This window comes from Orcinus orca, chromosome 5 (genome assembly GCF_937001465.1).
Source record: "Orcinus orca chromosome 5, mOrcOrc1.1, whole genome shotgun sequence".
Lineage (NCBI taxonomy): Eukaryota > Metazoa > Chordata > Mammalia > Artiodactyla > Delphinidae > Orcinus > Orcinus orca.
In genome coordinates this window covers 28,441,797-28,466,651 of record NC_064563.1, presented here as the reverse complement: position 1 = coordinate 28,466,651, position 24,855 = coordinate 28,441,797, and the positions used below count along the sequence as shown (strand labels likewise).

Below are 24,855 nucleotides of genomic sequence, written 5' to 3'. Positions count from 1 at the left end.
AGAATGGTCACTAGGGTGTTTGAGTATTTCTGTGCTCTTCCCAGATAGATGCTAGGACCACTCTTCCTTGGAGTAAAGTGTGGCCATGTGATTTGCTTTGGCCAATTAAATGTGAGTGGAAGTGCCTTATGTCATTTCCTGGAGGAAACTAAGAGCCACTGTTGCAAGGAGGCCCTTTATGTACATGGATGTTTACAGTCCTCTGAGAAAGCACTAGGAAGTCCCCACTTGTGGATTAAAAAACTGAGGGTCTGAGAGGTGAGGTAGCTTACCCAAGGTCACCCCGTCAGATCTGCCCAACCTCAACTCTTCAAAGCCTGTTCGCCTTCCACTGTGGCTTGCTGCCACTGTTGCTGATTGGTCATCTTGTTGATGTGATTATGTGTTTGGGAAAATGCAGGAACTGATGTGTATTGATACAAATGCTGTAAACCCTTTACTTTCTGAGATATCTGACAACTCTGGAATCAAAACGCCACAGAAACTCTGTATTCTCTTTGCTAATCTCTTGCTGTATACTCCTTCAACTGATCCTCTACAGAACAAGAAAAAAGAGTTTAGGCTTAGGAGTCATAAAAAATTGAGCTTGAGTCAAATTCCAGCCCTGCCGCTTACTAGCTGTGTGGATCCAGCAGAATCCCTAACTTCCTTGAACTCCTACTTTCTCACCTACTTTTTTCTTTTTAATCTAGAGTAATACCTACTCCTTATTATAAGGATTAGGTGATGGGTCCATGGAGTGTGCTTGGCATGTTTCAGTTGAATGAATGTGTACATTTGAAAACATCTGCTGGTCGCCTCGTCCACCTCCTTCTCTGCTCCTTGCACCTAAACCCAATATGGCAGATTGTCTGCAAGACCTTGGTACACTCTGGCCTCTGTGATGCCATCTTCCCCGTGGCTCCCTGCATGCACTGACCTTCTCCCTTTCCCCAGGATTAATGCTCACACTCAGACCCTGCCCTCCCAGGTCCATCTATAGGCGCTGGAAGACGGGGCTGATGGTAAAGGAGAGAACCTGATCATCCAGGCTTCTGGGCATGGAGAAGATCTGATCTTCTCTGAGGGGAATGATAATCTATTGGTGAATTTTCAGCATAGGAGAAAAATCCTTTAAAATCTTTAAAATTGGGCTTTATTGGATGAGAAAGAGTTCGCTAGGAAGATAAAGACGGCAAGAGCATACAGCATGGCAGAGAAGCTTGACGTCAGCATGCCCAGGGTGCCCTACCACTGGAACGTGCATGGGCCAGAATGAGTTGAGAGGAGGCTGAGATAAGGAGTTGAGACCAGACCATAGTGCGCCATCTTGCCTTGTTAGGAGCCTGGATTCTCTTTTCGTCTTGGAAGGAGACACCAAAAGGTCTTTCAATAGGACATGGCACTGTGAAGTTGATGGCCTGTAATGCAGTCTTTATCTCGGCATGTTTCTAACCCTTCCGAAGTCCACTTATCTACACGCTCTAAGCCCGCTGTGTGAATGAACCCCTTTGGGCCTGTAATCGTGGGGAGTTTTTCAAGTACTTTTGAGATTGGCAAGGGAACTGGTTCCCATTGGTGAAATTTCCAATTGGGGTTTAACAATGAGGATAGAAAATAACGTGCTAGCAGCTTCTTGCTCCCGGGAACTGGCTCCAGCACTGAGGCTGGGCAGTGTTCTCCAGCCCCAATTAGCCTACTGTGCCCTGTTCGTGAATTGGAAAGCCAAAGTAATTGGTAGAACTTTATTTTCATTGGTATTTTTTCCAGTAATTAAAAAAAAAATTGAGACTTCATTTACACTTAAGAAATGTTGCCAGTACGGCCTAGAGCAGGCAGCATATTTTAATTCTTGAGAAGGGCTTTTGAAGTCAGGATGGACCTCGCCTTTCAAAAAAGTCCTCCTTCCTCTGCATGGCCACTGCATGCCACCTGACCATCACCTCTGTGCTCCGTGTCAGTGTTCTGGGGATGGAATCAGACCCTCTCTCCTGGCCGAGATCAGTCTGATCAGTCAGAAACGGCTGCCTTTGGACAAATACCAGGTCCCTGTCTCTCTCTGGATCACGCCATTGGAGAAGATCTTTTGAAAGACTAATTAATTTGTCCTTTTCCTTAGAGTCCCTACTCATCCTTTTTTTTTTTTTTTTTTTTTTTGTGGTACACGGGCCTCTCGCTGTTGTGGCCTCTCCTGTTGCGGAGCACAGGCTCCAGACGCGCAGGCTCATCGACCATGGCTCACGGGCCCAGCCGCTCTGCGGCATGTGGGATCTTCCCGGACCGGGGCACGAACCTGTGTCCCCTGCATCGGCAGGCGGACTCTCAACCACTGCGCCACCAGGGAAGCCCCCTACTCATCCATTTTTAACAGCAAAACTTCAAGTTCTACCCATATATGGTAAAAACTGTATAATCACATCTGCTTTGTGCCTGGACCTCTACACTGGGCCCAACCAACCAGGGCCTGTAACTCAGCTGTCGTGGGGGTGAATCGGGAAGCCTGCTGATGTGCCAGACCACGGCCTTAGGGAGTCCCTGGGGTGTCAGAGAGGTGCCTCAGCAGGTGACACCCCAGGGCACCTCTCCCCCAACACGACAACCAGAGCAGCTCTGTTTTATCCATTTTGTATGATATCAGGGCAAAAGTTCTGTTAATGAAATGGCTGAACATGTTTGAAGAAACATAGTTCTAGACATGCACCCCAGAAAGTACCACCCTGCCCTCTGCCTGAGTCTCATCTGCTCTTGGGGGAGCTCATCACACACTTCTCTGCTTGTGGCTCTGTCCCCAGAGACCACCTCATCCCTGCCTCTGCTGGGGCCTCTCCTCCAGTGCTCTCTGGACCTTGACCTCCCTAGAGTGTCTAGCTTTGCCTGTTCCTGACAGTGGCACCCCTCTGGCCTTGGATGAGGAGGGCTTTCTGCCCTAGCTCCTGGTCTGGCTGAGTCCTACCCCCTACTTAACAAATAAAGCAGCGGGAGATAAAGAAGGGGATGGTTCTAAAAATTAGAACCTGTTAAGGGACAGACAGAGAGAACCCCCATTGTGGCTTTGGGGAGGAGTCAAGGCAAAGAATAGGAATGGCCAAAAAAGGACTAAAAAGGCAGAAATAACCCTGAGGGTTGCAGTAATCAATAGCGTCTGTTCCTCAGACAGAGAGGAATTAGAGCCCCATGTGGATCTGAGCTCTGCTGTACATTTTCAGGTCATTTTTTTTTTCCAGACACTAAAAGTAGTGCAGAGACTTGGAATACATGCCGTCACTTAATAAGCTTGGTCTAATTTAATACAAATTCTCTTAATAAAGTCTGTGTTGAAATTATTCTGCATCCCTGGGGGTCTCTGCTGCTGGGAGAAAGAGGCACGTGCTAGCACAGTCCGCCTTACATTCAAGTGGCATTTCCCGAGGGGCTCATGGAGCTTGGTCCCACAGTTTCCTCAAGGAGGCCAAGGTCCAGTTTGGGAAACTGCGTAAACCATCCCCACAGCACCACATTGAAGAGTCACAATGCACATTTGCTTATTCAAAGCTCTCAAAAGCCTGCCAAGAAACCAATCAGTTTGACATTACTTAACCTATGTTTCTCAATCGTATTCCACTGTGGAACTCACTCTTTGTGGAATAGTGTTCTTGGAGCACTGTTTGGGAAACATCTCATTGGAGTTATTAATGCAGATCTCCACCCACTACTAGGGCATGAGTTTGCAGAAAGTAAGGACTATCTGCTTTCACAGATTCTCCTCCCCTTCTCTTTCCTCCTACTTCATGTCCTGGAGAAGGTCAATAATTAGTGTTTATTGAATTATACCCCATTTTTGAGTTTGTTTTGACAAAGGCGTATGGTTCATGGTCTGACACACAGGGATGACTAACAAGGTGTCTCTTTGCATTGTCTGTACTAAAAAATCAAGAAAAGGTGATTCTAGGACCTGGAGTTCATTTGACATGAGGGTATATTGGTTTAAAGACAACACAGAGGGGCTTCCCTGGTGGCGCAGTGGTTGGGAGTCCGCCTGCCGATGCAGGGGACACGGGTTCGTGCCCTGGTCCGGGAAGATCCCTCATGCCGCGGAGCGGCTGGGCCCGTGAGCCATGGCCACTGAGCCTGCCCGTCCGGAGCCTGTGCTCCGCAACGGGGGAGGCCGCAACAGTGAGAGGCCCGCGTACCGCAAAAAAAAAAAAGACAACACAGATGAAATCAGCTTTAAAATTCAGGCCTTCATGTGTGGAAACACAGTATAACTGAGTTACAATTTTAACGTTGAATCTTATTCTGAAAGTAATATTAATTAGAAAATTTGGCAAGGGTCTTAGAGTAAAAACAGTGTCATTTTAACTTCTCTGAGAGGCACACCAGAGTGAGGAGAAACAAACAGGAGAAGGCCACTGAAAAAAGAGACAGAAAACTCACGTGACTCATTTCAGAGTCCCTTGGTTCTTGCTGTCACCAGAACTAGTGGCCAATTTTGAGTTCCTGCACTGTGCTCAGCTCTGGCTTGTCTTCTGTTTAACAACCCTATGGTGTGGGTGTGATTATCATCCCCATTTTGCAGATGAGGAAACTAAGACTTAGAGAACATAAGGACCTTGGGAAAGGTTACCTAGAGCCTGGATTTGCACCCAGGTCTGTGCCACCCAGAGCCCTCACCCTTCATTATGCTGCTACATCACCTCTGCTTCTAGGGACATGTAAAGTCAGATGGTGTTTCACAGCCAAGTAAGGAAGACCAGAGGATTCTGGAATCTGGGGTCAAACCATTTACCCAAACTCCCTGCGCATTTTTTCCCACAGATCAGACAAAATCAAGCTGAGGCCAAAGATAACCACAGGCCCCTCGCGCATTATGGTTTAATGGGAGGGTTGAGTTTGGAATCAGACGAGAATTCCAGACCCTCGCTACTGCTGCTTATCTGCTCTGAGCCTTTGAGGACCATGTCTTGCCTCTGTGGTCCTGGAGAGTGGAGGGGCCACCCTGGGTGATATATGAGGGCCCTTCTAACTCCATCAACTTAGGTCCCCAACCCCAGAGTAATGACTTTTGTGGTCATCCCATAAGTCGTATGTTTCCCTCACTTAGAACATGCCATGGAAATGTTTGCTGGAAAGGCTGGAGGGAGGGAGACATAAAAACCAAAGGATAGAGAAAGCCTGCTGAGAATGCGTCATGGCCAGCCCTGATGGCAGAGCGTCCCTGTCCACAAGTCCCTGCAACTACAGTTCAACCCCCGGGGTTGCACGGACAGTTTTAAAAGCCGCAGCTTATGGGGGTCTATTACACACTTCACTTAGTCTTTGCGTTCCGTGTGTGTCTCCATCACTGAAATGAGGAAATGAGAGAAAGCAAGATTTCAGATGGTCTCACCATTTGCATTGCTCAAAATTGATATCCAACCATCCATGAAATTGTGTTCATTGAGGAGTGTCCCCATCAATAAACCATGCACAGAGCAGCCTCCAACTCAAGCAAGAGGGAACGCGGCCCCCACTACTTTCCATGGGTTTCTCAGACTAAATAGCTGTGGGAATAACAGCAGGAAAAGAAGAAAAAAAGATCACAGCATCCGCATACGCTTTGCAAGGGGAAGAGACCTAGTACTGTCACACGACACAGATCTTTTACTCAGAGGAAGGTGAACATGACTGATTCTAAAGCTACGTGAACAGTCGATGGGCTCACCTCCCAGTGGAAAGAAAGTTGAGGGGGAATTCATTCCCAGTGCAAACTCCGACCCAGAATAACACAGGTAACGTTAAATCACACTTGCCAAACACTATTATTTTTCAGGACAACTGTGTTTCCCAGCAAACTTGACACAAATCATTGAGAGCTGCTTCTGAAACCATTCAGTGTCTACAGAACCCAGTGTCATTGGACATTCTCCCCCAGCCCCGTGTCAGTTCCAACCTGTCCCCATCTTTCTGAAGCACCCCAATTATGACATCCTCCAAGAAATGCTGCTCGAACTCTCCCGGCCATATGTACTGTATGGCGTGGAGGTCAAAGGCTTGGGGGCAAGCAAGACCTGAGTTTGAATCAGAATTTCGCTAACTTCTGCCCGTAGGGCATTAGGCCATTTACCTACCTAGCTTTGAAAACATCATCTGTAAAAGGAGTTGTATGTTTAGCAGGGAAGAGTCTGGATTCACAAAAAGAAAAGTAGTTTTTCCACATCCGTCTTAGTTTCATTTCAAGCCCCTCTTCTATCTGACTGGAGGAGATTTAACCTTGGCAAATTTGGAATTCTCCCATTTCCTTAGGGTGCTCGCTGATGTCAGGGGGCTGGATTGTAGAAGGCGCTAGGGTGTCAAGGGGCCTCCAGTCATCTTTCCATGCAGGTATCCACTGAAATAGTGCCCATCTCTTTGGTCCTCAGTCACTAATGGTCCTTTAGGGCCATCAGTGCTCTCTGTATTCCCTTGCCTTACTTAGGGGCACAGAAATACCTCTGCTGCTTCTCATGTTCTCTGTGAAACCATCCATGGTCCATCTGTCCAGATATGCCAGGCTGGCATTCCCTCCCAATATCACACACCCCTTCCAGGGCTCAGCCCAGGTGGTGGGCCTCAGGTGCCCTCACTCTGCATCTCTTTCATCTTATCCCCCCACCCCTTCCCTGCCACCCGCCAGTCTGGGGTATCATTTCCTAGACTGGGGGAAGGCAGATTTTCTTCCTCTATTTTCCCCCAGATGTTGAAGATACCCACATCTTCCCCACCCTCCTAAAGGTTTAGGATTCTGCAAATGAAAATGAGGAAGAGATTCGGCTTCAAGCCCCATCTTCTCTTCCCCCGTCACAACCCTCCCTGCGGCAATGATCACAAGGCAGAGGTGCGTTTAAGTGGAGGGTAAGATGGGAGAAATCAGAAGAAGAGAGGCATATTCTTATTCACTTGATAAATATTTCTTCATAATGGCCCAGGAGGCCAGGTTTGATTTTGGAATTCTTTTATTAAAAATTGTGGCTTCAGAAAAAAATAAAGAAGAGAGGCTATGATCTCAAAAGTACTATCCTGCCACTTAAGCATTAAATAAAATAGTAATAAAAGAAATTTGCCATGTTTTAGGGACCTAATACTAAATCATGGATGTTATTTTTTTCCCCCTCTGATCTGCTGGACACATTGTCTAAATCACATGTTTGGAAATTAATCATGCACTGCCTTAGAACATCTGCTGTACTGGAAATTTACCCATATTTTTTTTTTACTTTTCCAGTGTCTATTCTCCCAACTAAATGTGAGCTCCTAGGGAACACAGTCCCATCTTATAATCAACTGAATCAAACAGAAGGCTAGGCAAACAGAAAACACTTTAAAAATGTGTGCAGATCTAACCTGAGGAATCCAAAATTGTGTTTGCAAATATTTAGAGAAGGTTCTTTGTATTAGAAATCAGGTTATTTTCTTTTCTTAAAATAATTCACGAGCATGTGTATGTCTAAACGTTAGCAGGGGAGCCATGTGGTGTGTGCAGACACCCTAGATATTAAATAGAAAGCGATTTTTCAATGTATCCGTTATTTTTTTTAAATCCTACATCACAACCACCTCTGAGTGCAAATATATTTCCAATTTTTGCTGGCCTCCTATTGCAAAATGCTAATAGAATTGCGTTCCTGGAGCTGCATCACTAATAGAGTGCATCACAGATCTGGGATTCTTGAGTCAAAAATAGGAAATATGGATGTTTCGCTGAACGAAAATACTGTGTAGGAAGATGTCTTGGCAACCAGGAGAGTCACAGAGTGTGGTCTTTAAGGATGGAGCTTCTGACTGAGAAGTTGAGGGGGCCTGGATGGCAGACCACAGCGACTCTCTCCAAGCCACATTCTAGACTGGGCTGCCCAGTACCACTAGTTTGCCCAGTTAGTCCTGAGCACAGATGGATGTACTCACTCTCTAGAGCCCACATTTCACCAATTCCTGCTCATGTGACCTTGGCTACTTTCTCCTGTAACCCCAAGTTTCCTCTGTAACTATAGAATAAGTACCTACCGGAGGAATCCAGCTCCCTAACTTCAGACTATACTATAAAGCTACAGTAATCAAGACAGTATGGTACTGGCACAAAAACAGAAATATAGATCAATGGAACAGGATAGAGAGCCCAGAGATAAACCCACAAAAATATGGTCACCTTATATTTGACAAAGGAGGCAAGGATATACAATGGAGAAAAGACAGCCTCTTCATAAGTAGTGCTGGGAAAACCGGAGAGCTACATGTAAAAGAATGAAATTAGAACACTTCCTAACACTGTACACAAACTCAAAATGGATTAAAGACCTAAATGTAAAGCCAGATATTATAAAACTCTTATTAGAGGAAAACATAGGCAGAACACCCTATGACATAATCACAGCAAGATTCCTTTTGAGCCACCTCCTAGAGAAATGGAAATAAAAACAAAAATAAACAAATGGGACCTAATGAAACTTCAAAGCTTTTTGCACAGCGAAGGAAACCATAAACAAGATGAAATGACAACCCTCAGAATGGGAGAAAATATTTGCAAACGAAGCAACTGACAAAGGATTAATCTCCAAAATATACAAGCAGCTAATGCAGCTCAATATGAAAAAAAACAAACAACCCAATCTAAAAATGGGCAGAGGACCTACATAGACATTTCTCCAAAGAAGATATACAGATTGCCAACAAACACATGAAAGGATGATCAACATCATTAATCACTAGAGAAATGCAAATCAAAACTACAATGAGGTATCACCTCACACCAGTCAGAATGGCCATCATGAAAAAGTCTACAAACAATAAATGCTGGAGAGGCTGTGGAGAAAAGGGAACCCTCTTGCACTGTTGGTGAGAATGTAAATTGATACAGCCACTATAGAGAACAGTATGGAGATTCCTTAAAAAATTAAAAATAGGGGGCTTCCCTGGTGGCGCAGTGGTTGAGAGTCCACCTGCCGATGCAGGGGACACGGGTTCGTGCCCCAGTCTGGGAAGATCCCACATGCCGCGGAGCGGCTAGGCCTGTGAGCCATGGCCGCTGAGCCTGCACGTCCGGAGCCTGTGCTCCGCAACGGGAGAGGCCACAACAGTAGGAGGCCTGCATACCACAAAAAAACAAACAAACAAACAAAAAAAAACACTACAAATAGAATTACTATATGACCCAGCAATCCCACTACTGGGCATATACCCTGTGAAAACCATAATTCAAAAAGAGTCATGTACCACAGTATTCATTGCAGCTCTGCTTACAATAGCCAGGAAATGGAAGCAACCTAAGTGTCCACTGACAAATGAATGGATAAAGAAGATGTGGCACATATATACAATGGAATATTACTCAGCCATAAAAAGAAATGAAAATACCTAGAAACAAATGACAATGAAAACACGACAACCCAAAACCTATGGGATGCAGCAAAAGCAGTTCTAAGGGGGAAGTTTATAGCAATAAAATCCTACCTTAAGAAACAAGAAACATCTCAAATAAACAACCTAACCTTACACCTAAAGCAATTAGAGAAAGAAGAACAAAAAAACCCCAAAGGTAGCAGAAGGAAAGAAATCACAAAGATCAGATCAAAAATAAATAAAAAGAAATGAAGGAAATGATAGCAAAGATCAATAAAACTAAAAGCTGTTTCATTGAGAAGATAAAATTGATAAAACATTAGCCAGACTCATCAAGAAAAAAAGGGAGAAGACTCAAATCAATAGAATTAGAAATGAAAAAGGAGAAGTAACAACTGACACTGCAGAAATACAGGGGATCATGAGGGATTACTACAAGCAACTATATGCCAATAAAATAGACACCCTGGAAGAAATGGGCAAATTCTTAGAAATGCACAACCTTCCGAGACTGAACCAGGAAGAAATAGAAAAAATGAACAGAACAATCACAAGCACTGAAATTGAAACTGTGATTAAAAATCTTCCAACAAACAAAAGCCCAGGCCCAGATGGCTTCACAGGCGAATTCTATCAAACATTTAGAGAAGAGCTAACACCTATCCTCAAACTCTTCCAAAATACAGTGGGGGGAAGAACGCTCCCAAACTCATTCTACGAGGCCACCATCACTCTGATACCAAAACCAAAGATGTCACAAAGAAAGAAAACTACAGGCCAATATCACTGATGAACGTAGATGCAAAAATCCTCAACAAAATACTAGCAAACAGAATCCAACAGCACATTAAAAGGATCATAAACCATGATCAAGTGGGGTTTATCCCAGGAATGCAAGGATTCTTCAATATACGCAAATCTATCAACGTGATAAACCATATTAACAAGTTGAAGGAGGAAAACCATATGATCATCTCAATAGATGCAGAGAAAGCTTTTGACAAAATTAAACACCCATTTATGAGAAAAACCCTGCAGAATGTAGGCATAGAGGGAACTTACCTCAACATAATAAAGGCCATATATGACAAACCCACCGCCAACATCATCCTCAATGGTGAAAAACTGAAACCTTTTCCACTAAGATCAGGAACAAGACAAGGTTGCCCATTCTCACCGCTATTATTCAACATAGTTTTGGAAGTTTTACCCACAACAATCAGAGAAGAAAAAGAAATAAAAGGAATCCAAATTGAAAAAGAAGAAGTAAAGCTGTCACTGTTTGCAGATGACATGATACTATACATGGAGAATCCTGAAGATGCTACCAAAAAACTACTAGAGCTAATCAATGAATTTGGTAAAGTAGCAGGATACAAAATTAATGCACAGAAATCTCTTGCATTCCTATACACTAATGATGAATAATCTGAAAGTGAAATTAAGAAAACACTCCCATTTACCATTGCAACGAAAAGAATATAATATCTAGGAATAAACCTACCTAAGGAGACAGAAGACCTGTATGCAGAAAATTATGAGACACTGATGAAAGTGATTAAAGATGATACAAACAGATGGAGAGATATAACATGTTCTTGGATTGGAAGAATCAACATTGTGAAAATGACTCTACTACCCAAAGCAATCTACAGATTCAATGCAATCCCTATCAAACTACCAATGCCATTTTTCACAGAACTAGAACAAAAAAGTTCACAATTTGTATGGAAACACGAAAGACCCTGAATAGCCAAAGCAATCTTGAGAACGAAGAACAGAGCTGGAGGAATCAGGCTCCCAGACTTCAGACTATACTGCAAAGCTACAGTAATCAAGAGAGTATGGTACTGGCACAAAAACAGAAATATAGATCAATGGAACAGGATAGAAAGCCCAGAGACAAACCCACGCACATATGGTCACCTTATCTATGATAAAGGAGGCAAGAATATACAGTGGAGAAAAGACAGCCTCTTCAGTAAGTGGTGCTGGGAAAACTGGACAGGTACATGTAAAAGTATGAGATTTAAACACTCCCTAACACCATACACAAAAATAAGCTCAAAATGGATTAAAGACCTAAATGTAAGGCCAGAAACTATCAAACTCTTAGAGGAAAACATAGGCAGAACACTATGACATAAATCACAGCAAGATCCTTTTTGACCCACCTCCTAGAGAAATGGAAATAAAAACAAAAATAAACAAATGGGACCTAATGAAACTTAAAAGATTTTTCACAGCAAAGGACGCCATAAACAAGACCAAAAGACAACCCTCAGAATGGGAGAAAATATTTGCAAGTGAAGCAACTGACAAAGGATTAATCTCCAAAATTTACAAGCAGCTCATGCAGGTCAATAACAAAAAAACAAACAACGCAATCCAAAAATGGGCAGAAGACCTACATAGACATTTCTCCATAGAAGATACACAGATTGCCAACAAACACATGAAAGAATGCTCAACATCATTAATCATTAGAGAAATGCAAATCAAAACTGCAATGAGATATCATCTCACACCGGTCAGAATGGCCATCACCAAAAAGTCTACAAACAATAAATGCTGGAGAGGGTGTGGAGAAAAGGAAACACTCTTGCATTGTTGGTGGGAATGCAAATTGATACAGCCACTATGGAGAACAGTATGGAGGTTCCTTAAAAAACTACAAATAGAACTACCATATGACCCAGCAATCCCACTACTGGGCATATACCCTGAGCAAACCATAATTCAAAAAGAGTCATGTACCAATATGTTCATTGCAGCTGTATTTACAATAGCCAGGAAATGGAAGCAACCTAAGTGTCCATCGACAGATGAATGGATAAAGAAGATGTGGCACATATATACAATGGATTATTACTCAGCCATAAAAGGAAACGAAACTGAATTATTTGTAGTGAGATGGATGGACCTAGAGTCTGTCATACAGAGTGAAGTAAGTCAGAAAGAGAAAAACAAATACCGTATGCTAAGACATATATATGGAATCTAAAAAACAAACAAAAAAATGGTCATGAAGAACCTAGGGACAGGACAGGAATAAAGATACAAACCTAGTAGAGAATGGGCTTGAGGATATGGGGAGGGGGAAGGGTAAGCTGTGACAAAGTGAGAGAGTGACATGGACATATATACACTACCAAATGTAAAAGAGATAGCTAGTGGGAAGCAGCCGCATAGCACAGGGAGATCAGCTCGGTGCTTTGTGACCACCTAGAGGGGTGGGATAGGGAGGGTAGGAGGGAGGTGCAAAAGGGAGAGGATATGGGGATATATATATACGTATAGCTGATTCACTTTGTTATACGGCAGAAACTAACACAACATTGTAAAGCAATTATACTTCAGTAAAGATGTAAAAAATAAATAAAAAAGAATAAGTACCTACCTCCCAAGAGTTTGATGAAGATTCAACAGCATTGGGGACATAGTTCATGCCAGTCATTGAGAGTTGTTGTTGGATCTGCTGCTCCAAGTGGGGGACAAGGCGGGGAAGGGATGACCACCTGGATGCCTTGGAGTGGGCCGCTCTACCATTCAGACCCAGGCTCACACCCTTCCTCCTGCAGATCAACAGAAGTGTCCCTTTACTAGGGCAGGGACATGCTAATGGCTGTGAGGAGTGCCGTATCTATGAGGGCTTCGAGGGCCTAAATCCAAAGACCCCACATTGGCTCCCCCATACCCAAAGCCATGGTCACCTCAGGTCATCCCTCAAAGCCAAACGTGTGGACTGATCACTTCAATAGAGGTTTCTCCTTTCATTTCCAATGTGAAGATGCTCTGGGTGTCAAGTAACAACGGTCTGAGTTAAAGCAGCTTAAGCTGTAAAGATGGACGATTGGCTGCCACAGCTGAGCACACTCCGTGGTAAAGCAGTGAGGAGGTCTGCTCAGGGTTCGCTCAGCCTTCTCTGCTCTCCTGGCTCCGCCCCCTCCAGGAATTGCCTTGGTTGTCCCTGGTCTGCTTGCAGGATGGCTGCAGCCGCTCTCAGCCTTCTATCTTCACATAATGATCTCCAGGGAAAGAGAGCAAGAGCAGGTTCCAGAAACTTTCTAGAGAGAAGATGGAAGCTCTTTTCCCAGAGGCTGCCAGTCAATTTCCCCGCTTAGCTCACTGGCTTAAATTCGGTCTTATGATTAACCCTAGACCAACTCCTATGGCTTTTTGATGCTGATTGGCTTCATCTTGGTATGAGGGGGCCCAAGTATAGGCCTCATTCTGTCCCTGGAGCAATGGAGATGGAATAACCTTTGACTAAACAGAGTCCATCCCTGGAACTCAAGTCAACCCCCCAAACCTCAGGGCTGCCATTGCAAGAGGACAGGATTGAGATGGATGCTGGAGAGGCACCACAGGTCTACAACTCTGCTGGACCACCTTCTTCAATTCAGCAAACAATTATGAAGCGTCTGCTGTGTGCCAGGCAGGGTGCAAGATGTTTGATGACACAGGGACAGGGGCTCATGTTATTGAGAGGGATAAATGAGCCAACTTGTGCAAAGTGCCTGGGGCAGCCCTCAGCCCCAATACCTGTTCAGTATTGTCTTCATTACAATGAATCCTGCATGAGTATTCCCTGCCATCCAGCAGACAGACTTAAAACAATAAATTCCAGCAGCGTATGGAGAGGGGCAAGAGTAAGCCTGTGGGTGGCATAAAGGAGAGAGCTGACTCAAGGAGTATGTAGAAGCCTGGCCTCAGGAAGTGTATAGCCCACTGGTTCTTAACCTTGACTTCATGTTTGATTCACCTGAAAGAGACAGAGGAATGGATAGAGAAGATGTGGTATATACACAGAGTGGAATATTACTCAGCCATCAAAAAGAATGAAACAATGCCATTTGCAGGAACACGAGTGGACCTAGAGATGATCATACTAAGTGAAGTAAGTCAGACAAAGACAAATATCATATTATAAAATCACTTATGTGTGGAATCTAAAAAAAAAAAAGATACAGATGAACTTATTTACAAAACAGAAAGAGATTCACAGACATAGAAAACAAACTTATGGTTACCAAAGGGGAAAGAACAGGGCTAAGGGATAAATAGAAGGTTGGGATTCACACATGCACACTACTATATAGAAAATAGATAACCGACAAGGACCTACTATATAGCACAGGGAACTACACTATGGTCAATATTTTGTAGTAACTTATAGGGGAAAAGAACCTGTGCCATATAATTGAAACTAACACAACGTTGTAAATCAACTATACTTCAATTTTTAAAAAAACTCCCCACACCAGTTAGGTCACAATCTCTGGGGGTGGGACCCCTCACCAGGGTCAGTTTATCTTTTTAAATATCCCCAGGTGGGGGCTTCCCTGGTGGCACAGTGGTTGAGAGTCCGCCTGCCGATGCAGGGGACACGGGTTCGTGTCCCGGTCCGGGAAGATCCCACATGCCGCGGAGCGGCTGGGCCCGTGAGCCATGGCTGCCGGGCCTGCGCGTCTGGAGCCTGTGCTCCGCAACGGGGGAGGCCACAACAGTGAGAGGCCCGTGTACCGCAAAAAATAAAAATAATAAATAAGTAAATATCCCCAGGTGATTAAAATGTGTAGCCGAAGTCAAGAACCACCCCTTATAGGCTATTGAAGACATAAAGCACAAATACATTAACTAACAATGCTGAGCTGTGAGGGTGCATTAAAATGAACTATTGTGTTCCAGGCTCAGAGCAGGGAGAGGGCAAGGTAGGCAGGGGGCCTAAGGGGCCTTGAAGAACCAGTGGGATCTGCCTGATCCTCTCAGTGTGAGAGGAACGGGTGTGAGCAAATGTATGTGTGCAAACCTAGAGGGTGTATCAGTCTGGACCCAGCCAGGAGAGAGAAACCACACAGTAATTTCAACAAGGAAATATAAAAAATTATTAACTATAACAGCGTATTAGAATAAGGAAGGATTAGCTGCTAAGTAGAGAGAACTCTGAAGGCTATAGGAATGCAGATATCAGGACACCCACCCTCCCTGGGGCTGAAAAAGAGCACCCTGTGGAGAGCCCTCTGCCACCCAGGCAGAGCTCCAGACTTGGCTGACACAGCGTGGCTCACTGAAGGGCAGAGAAATCGCTGTGGTGTTACTCCGGCAGAACCTTCCAGGAACCTGCCCTCCAGATGCTGGGGAAAGCTGTCCACAGGGAGGTTTCTCATGGAGCACACGGATGGGGGCCACGGCTGAGACAGCGCAGGAGAATCAGGAGGCAAAACCCAGCAACGTCCCCTACAAGCAAGTGGAGGCTCAGAGAGGCAACAGAACCTCCTCAGGGAATTAGCAAAGCTGGCTTTCCACCCAGATCCATCTTTCCTGTACGTTCAGCCACCTCTCTGAACAAACAGAAATGCAAGATCCAGACTAAGATCATTGACATAAGCTGCCCAGGGATGGAAGGGGTCTGTGCTCCGTGAAGTCAGTGGGGAGGGCTTCGTGGAGGAGGTGAGGCTTCCAATGGACCTTAGCGCGGCTTTTATTTTAAGGAAACGAGGGAGAAAAATGACAAGAGGTGGCTTCCAGGCTGCCTTTGCAACACAAGCCGCGTTGATCAATTTCACACGCAGAAGAGCGAACCTGGGCTCAGACGGGACTCAGCACAACCAGTAGAGGGAACAGTAAAAAAAACTCTTGGGTGACGAGAAGAAGGTCCGAGGTAGAACAGAATCAAGGAAGCCCTTATATGCCAGAGAACCTCGATCGGAGCTGATGTGAAATCAACTCACTGTGAGACAGCCAGAACCCAGGGACATGGGGCTCCTAGGACCCCTCAATCGCATGCCAGCCTCTCTGTGGAATGAATACAGGAGAGCAAATGCCAGCTCTGCAGTCACATACACCACTAGAGTACCAGCTCCAGCATTTAGCTGTGTGTCCTGGGGCAAGTCCCTCAACCTTTCTGAGTCCCAGGGTTCTTCATCCGTCAGTTGGAAACAATGATCCCTTCTTTGCAGGCTCGCTCAGGTGAAGTCCCCAGCACACAGCCTGGCGCACGGCGCGTCTTTCATCACTGGTAGATTCTCCCTCTCCTACTTTTACTCAGTAGGCCCTTCCTGTCTTTTAAGACCTCCCGCGCCTCTGAAAGTAAATGTTTTAAATTCAGGCATTCCAGATTCCTAAACAGGTGCACCTGGAGGAGTGCCAAGGTCTTGGCGGCCAATGACATCCTCTCGAGACTCGGGCTTCACAACTCTGCGCTCACCACTTGGAAGGAAAAGCTCGGGTTCAGGGGATGCAGCCACTGTGTTCTTGGCTCCCCAGCCAGATGGCGCCTTGAAGTGACGTTTCCTACCCAATGTCCGCAGGGCAAATAACGACGCTTCTTTATCTTTTAGGAGGAGAAGTCACCAAGCCGCGCTTTGCTCAATTCTTCCACGGCAGCCTGGCCAGTCTCACCATCCGCCCTGGCAAAATGGACAGTCAGAAGGTGGTTTCCTGCCTGCAGGCCTGCAAGGAAGGGCTGGATATCAATTCCCTGGAAAGCCTGGGCCAAGGAATAAAGGTAAGGAAGGAGCCAGCATCGCTCCCGGTGAGACGGTGCCTTGTGAGGCAGAGGCTGCTAAACACCAGTGCAATCCTGGACGCAGAGTCATTTCCTGCCACGTCACACCGAGCTGGTACCATGGCAAAGGTGCTGCCACAGCAGGGAGATCGGTGACCGTGACCGTAACCGCACAACAGACTCTGTGCCGTCTCTTGAAATTCCTAGATGAAGCCCTCGAGTGCAATCAGTTCAGTGCATAAAAGCAGGCCCACGTTCAATGTCTACCTGGAGGGAGTTGCTATATTTCATTGTTTCCTGGGTTGGGGGGTTGCTTTGTTGTTTATTTGCCCAAAGGAACTGAGGGAGCAGTTACGCAAGCACAACTCTCAGAAATACAGAAAAGTAGGATTAAAAGTTTGGACCATGGAAACTACTAATTACAAAGGAAGGTCACCCCGGGGTGGGTGGAATTAGAAAGCAGATGCAGAGGTCACTGGGTCTTATGTTGTTAAGTTGAGGCCCGGATTGGGCTCCAGGCAATGTCTGGCTGCCAAAGGGTATATGAACAGATTCACAATTTCGTCATCCACACAACATAAAACTCTTCGAACGATCCAAGGGAATCCAAGCTACATTTTGAGAAAAGCGCCTCCTGAGGGGCGCAGGATGTGGCTGACTGTCCTCGTCAAGGACCTCCCCGCCCACGATGGGCGGGGATAGATCTGGCCTCACCTGGACCGAGCAGCGCCTGCCCGCATCAGGCCTCGGGGTCCTGAGCAAAGAGCAGGGTAGACATTATCACAGCCCCCGCTCCATCATAGCGGACCCCAGTGACAGCAGGCAGCCCCTTGGCCTCCTCTCTGGGAGTGAGGGCAGCCCACCCTCTGTCTCCAGGGACACAGGACAGCCCCATGAGGCCCCAGCGGCTGTGAAGGTTTCCCAAGGAGGGAGTGACCAGAACAGAGGTTTCCCACCACCTCCCATCCGTCCCCACTCAGCACTGCCCATGGAGCTGCCCGGCCTCCCCACCCCAGGCCTGCGTCTCCTGGACAGGGGTCACCACTCCAACAGAGGGCCCTCTCATTTACACTCTCAGTGGCCAACTGCTTGTGGGGCTCTGACTTGGGCTGGCCTTGGAGGGACCAGTGATCTGGGCAAATCACGCCTCGACTTCACGTTGCAGTCACTTCAGCAAACATTCCGCGGACACCCGTATAATTTGGCTCTGGGCTGCGGAGAGGGACACGAAAATGAATGTTCCAAGATTATTGTCTTTGGGGCACTCAGTGGCCCAAGCAGACACCTGTAATCTGGTGCTCCAATGATTATGAGCACCGACATTTACTGAGGGTCTCCTGGGTACCAGGCACTGTTCTAAAACCTTTATGGGTTTAACTCACTTAAGCCCCAGAACCACCTATGATAAATGTACCATGAATCTTCCCATTTTGCACATGAGGAATGGAGGCCTGGAAGAGAAAGGAAAGTTGCCAGGGATCCCAGAGTGAGTCAGGAGCAGAGCCAGAATGTGACCCCAGGCAGTTCTGCTCCAGAGCTTCAGAACCGGGAGCAACAGCAGGGAGGAGGTGAAGCCTGAGCGTATTGTTTAGGACGGGTAAGAACCAACCAGGAGAGAGGCAGGCAGTGGGCGGCAAGGGAGAGGGCAGGGCGGTCACTCTAGGCAGAAAGCCAGTGTTACAAGTGCCCAAATTGCAGGAGGCAAGCTAGGAAGCGGGACCAGAGAGGTAGGCAGGGGCCGGGTCACGGGGCCTCGTTAATGTCTGGTGTTTACATTTTTTTTCTGTTGGCAACAAGCAACCATTGAAGGGCTCCAGGCAAGGCAGCATGATCTGGACAGGCGTGGGGTTCAGAATGCTCACCCTGGAGCCCTGGTCAGAGGGGGAAGATGGGAGGAGTACACAAGCAGGGTAAAGCATGAATGACCTTCCAGAACACTGTTTAAAATGCATGAAACGCATACACACAGGTGCTCTCGATAGCTAATCACCTGTCTGAAGGAAACTCACAAGACCGCCTGTACTGCAAAGGCCAGCGTTCCGCCTGTCAATTTCATGGCAGCTGGCCCAGGCAAGCCCCTCGTGGCACATTTCATACAGACATCCTCACAGGCAGAGCCTGGGGTCTGATCCCTGGTCTACTGTTTGTATTGTTCCCTCTGTGTTTTGTCAAGCCAGTGAAATCTGTCCCCCAACAGATCCAGAATCCGTCCCCTCTCTGATTCTGGATTTGCTCCTGCCCCTGCGTGATCTTCTCTGCTCTAGACCATCCCACGGGGCCACAGGGGCAGGATTCCAACCACCACAGAACAGATAAACCAAAGATGCTGGACTTACAAGCCACGCATTCTTAGGACTGTAAATTAAGAACCGTAGCAATCCCTACACAGCGGTCCTAGCCTGTGAAAGAGGAAGCGCTAAATGAAATGGCACCCAGAGCTGTGGGGAGTGGAGGGGGCTCATCTGACTTTTTACAATACCACCTGCTCAGAACCAGTCACTGCAAACGATCCTTTCCCATCCTTAGGGCGCGGCGGGCAAGAACTAGTTCACGGTATGAGAAGTTAATGATGACACACACGATGTTACGGTGCACCCACTGGGGGCTATTTTAAGCTCATTATCCCTACTCCTCACAACAAATTAAATATTATGACCCCATTTCAGAAATAAGGAGGTTGGGGCTCAGGGACTTGGCCAAAATACGTCTAGGCTCTTTCCGCCACAAGACTCAGATGAGAAGGCATTCTTGAAAATTCTTAAAACTGCTTCCAACCTGCCCTTCCTCCTTCGTCCCTCATTTCTTTTTTGAATAACGACTAATACTTTCTCTACTGGCTCCCGGCCTCCTCCCTCCCCTCCGGCTAGTCCAAAAAGTGGGGGCCTGCCGTGATTAAGAAAACATCCCGTCTACTCACAGGGTCCCACGTGGGTTCCTCGTCTCACTTGTCTTCCCCTGGATCACGCATATTTCCAGCTATTTCTCCAGCATGTCTGGAGTCATCACATGATCGAGGTGGTTGTTGTTATGTAACCATATGAGACACTGTGGAATCGCCACAATCCTGAAGAATACACGCTTTTGGTTTTCATAGCGTCATCCCTGCCAAATTGTCATCTCTAGTGTGGAAGCGTGGGAAAAAGCAAGAGCTTTGGGACAAAACCCTCCTAGGTTCAAAGCACAGTATGGATATTCATGACCTGGGTGACCTCGGGCAAGGTACTTTAATCCTTTAAGCCCCAATTTCCTTGTGTGTAAAATGGACTTAGTATTATTTTGTAGTGATGTAAGAATTGAATAACATATATATTTTTTATATACCCTTACATATATTTATATATCGGATATAGCAAAGAGACACATACAGATGAGATATATAGATATATAGATATAGATATACATATAGATATAGATACAGATCTCCCCTAGAAAACCTGATAACTAGGCTCTCAACAAATCACAGTTCCCTTCTCCTGCTGGGCTGACCTTGCACTTGGCATTGCTGATGCCCCAGCTTCTTTTGAAAAGTAATCCTGGGTGACAGTTGCAACAGAAGAGCCTCTATTGCAGGGAATCTTCATCTGTCCCAGCCCGGAGGAGCTGGCAGGGAAGGCGAGGTGCCTGGAGGGCCACAGCCAGCCTGTCCTCAAAGAACAGGCCAGGGCTTTCGGCAGGGACTTCACCGATGTCCCAGCCTGACCCTCCAGGACCGCTGACCATTCTGCTGAGACCATCTGTCTAACCGCTTCTTGGTTCAAAGAAAGGAACCACTGTGGCTACAGCCCAGCTTTCCAGGGAGAGTGAGTGCTGTCACCTTTTGCTAGGTCCCCAGGAAGCCATCTCCTGCCCCTGTGGAAATGCCAATACCATCCTGTGTCTCACAAAACCAGAGACCGACCCTCAGTCATGCCACGAAAGACAACACAAACATACAAGCAAGACCTATTCTGGTGGAGGGTTTTATTGATCCTGCAAGAACCGTGTTGATGGCTAGCCAGTGCCCACCTCAAGCCCTGTGGCAGTCCTTGGGGTGCTCTGGCAGCCAGACTTGGGTATTCACTAGAGATCCAACACATTCCCTAACCTGTCCTCTCCCTAGGAGGCTTCAGTGGGAGTGCCCTCTGCTGATGCCACGGGCTGCTGCCCAGTCCATCCTCCTGGATGAATTGCTTGATTTTCCTGTTCAGCCCTCATGCACGGCTCAGAGATTGGCCTTTTCTGCAGGGGGCATCATCTTGTCTCATGCTTGTCGTGTACTGGACCCTCTAGATGCTGAAAAAAGTCAGTGGACCTTGCCCTCGAGGTGCTCACAGTCTGCTGGTGGGGGGCACACAGACAGATAGCAAAAGCACCAAAAGACTGCTACAGCAGGGGTTGGCAGGGACGGGGAGAGTGCAAAACACATGGAAACTTCAGTGGTATATTTAGAAGAATGACTTTCAATCTGCTCAAATGAGAAATGGATGATCTGTAAAACACTCAGAACTATTGATGATTCACCAGCATGTGGCATCTCCACGGCTGAGCACGCTAAGCTAGTGAGTCAGCCCCAGCAAGAGAGAGACCAACAAGAGGCCGACTGTAGCATCACCTGTGCATATGTCCAGGGGCTCCTGAATCCAGCATAGGGAACAGTGCTTGTGACCAGACGTCGCAGCTCAGAGAGACCCTGCTCAGGGCTTTGAGGACAGGAGGAAACTGGATCATAGGGAAAGAGGAACAGTGAGGGCAGCGGGGGACCATTCACTCATTCATCTAACAGGGGCTTCCGGGGCACTAGGACAAGGTTCTGAGATTCGGGGATAACAGTCGGAGCCCCTGTCCTCAGTGAGCTCCTAGTCACTGCACTATAATAATTATACTACCATTTCATAGCATTATAGGAGTTCAGTGGGGACTTAAGTGAGGGAAGCTGGGGAGGCTTCAGGGAGGAGGTAACAATGAAACAATCACATGATAGTTGAAAGAGACAAAGACTGAGCTATCAGTTGGCTGGAGGTCACCATGCAAGGGACTTATTATGCGGGACAATGGCAGCACAGTACTCATGAGATAACTACCTCCTGGTAGCGTCTGGACACAGAACAGGAACTCTTGTAAAGACATCCGAGTCATATCAGGGAAAAGCTAATATAGATAGATTTTCTCTTAAAAGCTTGAAAACATAATCTACTTCATGGAAACAGTAATGCAAAATAAAACTACACTAAGATAGTATTTATCACCTATCAGATTGGCAAAAGTCCCAAGTTTGACAGCACGCTCTGTTGAGGTTTTGGAAGAACATTCTCATACGCTATGAGAGGGAGAGCATATTGGTATAATCCCTAGCAATGGAAAATTTGCAACATCTGTCAAAATTTAAACTCTATATACTCTCTGACCTAGCAATTTCCCTTGTAGGGATTTATACTACAGATATATTTACACACTTAGGAAATGTTATATATATAAGATTATTCATTGTGCCATTATTAGTGTAAGACTGGAAATAACCCAATGTTCATATTATGAGACTGGTTAAGTAAATTATTCAATATTAAATAATATCAAACAACTTAAAAAAAAATAAAAGCTCTCCAAGACAAAAGCTAAGTGAAAAAAGCAAAGTACAGTATAGTATGTAACAAGCTACCTTTGGTGTAAGAAAGGAGAAAAATGGGAATCTATATTCATTGATTATATATTCATAAAATGCTTAGGTATAACTGTCAGGATACGCTAGGTTATGCTGCAGTAACGAGTGACTAAAATTTCAGTGAATTATACAGCAATTTTTTTTTTATGGTGTGCACTTCATGCCCATTAAAGACTGGCTGCAGCTCTGCCCCCCCTCACTGTGAGACCCAGGCTGATAGACCATTAGGGAACTTTGCAGATTTCATGGCAGAGGGAGAGGGGCATGGAACCACGAATTAACTGGCTGTGAAATCTACCACCCGGGTGTGAACCAAACAATACCTCTGCCCACTTTTTGTTGGCCAAGCAAGTCACATGACCACTGTTGAGCGCAACAGGACAAAAATGTATATCCTGTATGGAAGAACCATAAATCACATGATCAAGCCTGCTGACAGGCTTGTATAAGCATCTCACTGGGAGGGGAAACAACTAATTTTGAACAATAATGCAATTTGTCACTAAGAAATTAATGGAACAGTGATCACCTGTGGGATAAGGTTGAGGAAATTGGTTGGATAGGAGATAGGAATAAGATGGACACTTTCACTTAGCACATATATATATTTGAATATATATGCTCCATGCTCCATTCAAAGAAGAGAAACTGCTGGGAACACCACGGAAGAGACAAGTCTGGATCTACTTTATCTGGTTTGAGGACCCAAGCGACTCAGTGGGGAGCATCGTAGCCCCTGGGCCTTCACCCAGCGTGGGATACCAGGGACCCAGGATAGGACAGACAGATAACAAACCTAGGGCAGCTGGCAGGCGTGTAAACAGCAGGTGATTAAAACTCATGGGAAACCAGAGTTTAGCACCTAGAAGGCAAGACCAAGAATCGGATCTAAGAGAGAAGGAAGGCCATTAACTTAAAAATGAACTTGAAGGTTGGAAACTAAAAAGATGGGACATGGGTCAGGAGGTGGAGTGCAGGGTGAATGGGGGAGCAGTTCAAGGCCAAAGTCAAGACAGCAAAAGGAACAAAAGCCCCAGGTTTCCGGGCTATGAGCTGAGGGCGTGGCAGTCCAAGAACTGAAAGTTTCTGGGAGGGACCCCATAGTAGCCCAGAGCATGAGCGCACCAAAGGCTGGGCCCCAAGAGCACTGTGTCTGGGCTTTCAGAATTCATCCTGTGGCTCCCGGTGGTATCACCAGGAGTTTATAATCCACGGGGAATCTTACAGAGGAGGGTCCCGAAGCCCACCAGAGGGCAGCAGGGATCGCTTGACAGGTTAAAACAGTTACCGGTGCACACAGCTCCTGCACTTGCACGTGCTCTGGAGACGCCTGTGCGGGCCTTAGCGGCCTTTGCATGGAGATGGAGGGTCTCCGTGAGACTGGGTACATGGTTGATCATTCTCTCCTGTGACACTGCTTTCTGTCTTCCAGTATCATTTCAACCCCTCGCAGTCTGTCCTGGTGATGGAAGGTGACGACATTGGGAACATCAACCGTGCCCTCCAGAAGGTCTCCTACATCAACTCCAGGCAGTTCCCAACCGTGGGCGTGCGGCGCCTGAAAGTCTCTTCCAAGGTCCAGTGAGTGGACGCTGGGCAGCCTGGGGCTCGGCCAAGGCATCAGGGATGGTCCCTGGGAATGTTCTCTCGTAAAACAGGATTCACCTCTCTTCAACTATTGGCAGCTTCTCCGCTCTCCCTATGAGGACACCCCAATGGATCTGTGTTCTGTTTTTGTTGGGTTTTTTTTAAGTGAAATATAGTTGACATACAATGTTTTGTTGGTTTCAGGTGTACTGCTTAGTGATCTGATGTTTACATACACTATGAAATGATCACTATGATAAGTCTGGTAACCACAGGTCCCTATACAGAGTTATTACAATGTTATTGACCATATTCCTTATGCTGTATGTTACATCCCTGTGGATTTTTTATTTTATAACTGGAGGTGCGTACCTCTTAATCCCCTTCACCTATTTCACCCCACCCCCAACCCCCTCCCTTCTGGCAACCACCTGTTCTCTGAATCTATGAGTTGTTTTTGTTTTGTTTTTAGATTCCACATGTAAGTGAAGCCATACGGTCGTTCTCTGTCTGAATTATTTCACTTAGCATAACACCCTCTAGATCTATTCGTGTTGTTGCCAATTGCAAGATTTTATTGTTTTTTCTCATGACTTAGTAATATTCCGTGTGTGTATATATATATACACACACATCATTTATTATTATAGTATTAATATATGTGTTAAATATATACTATATTACAAATATATACCATATATATATACACAAATATATATATATATATATATACACACACACACACACACCATAAATATATAAAACCACATCTTCTTTATCCATCCATCTATCCTTGGACAGTTAGGTTGCT

The 24,855-nt window shown here is 45.9% G+C and overlaps 1 protein-coding gene across 1 annotated transcript in view; it reads left to right on the top strand.

Moving 5' to 3' along the window:
* The window catches only part of CLSTN2 (calsyntenin 2), a 655,487-nt gene that overhangs the window by 607,732 nt on the left and 22,900 nt on the right, over positions 1-24,855 (top strand). The window contains exons 10-11 of the mRNA XM_004278975.3: positions 16,653-16,819; positions 23,890-24,038. Of these exons, the coding sequence (XP_004279023.1) occupies positions 16,653-16,819; positions 23,890-24,038 (316 nt within the window). The remainder of the gene's footprint in view (positions 1-16,652; positions 16,820-23,889; positions 24,039-24,855) is intronic.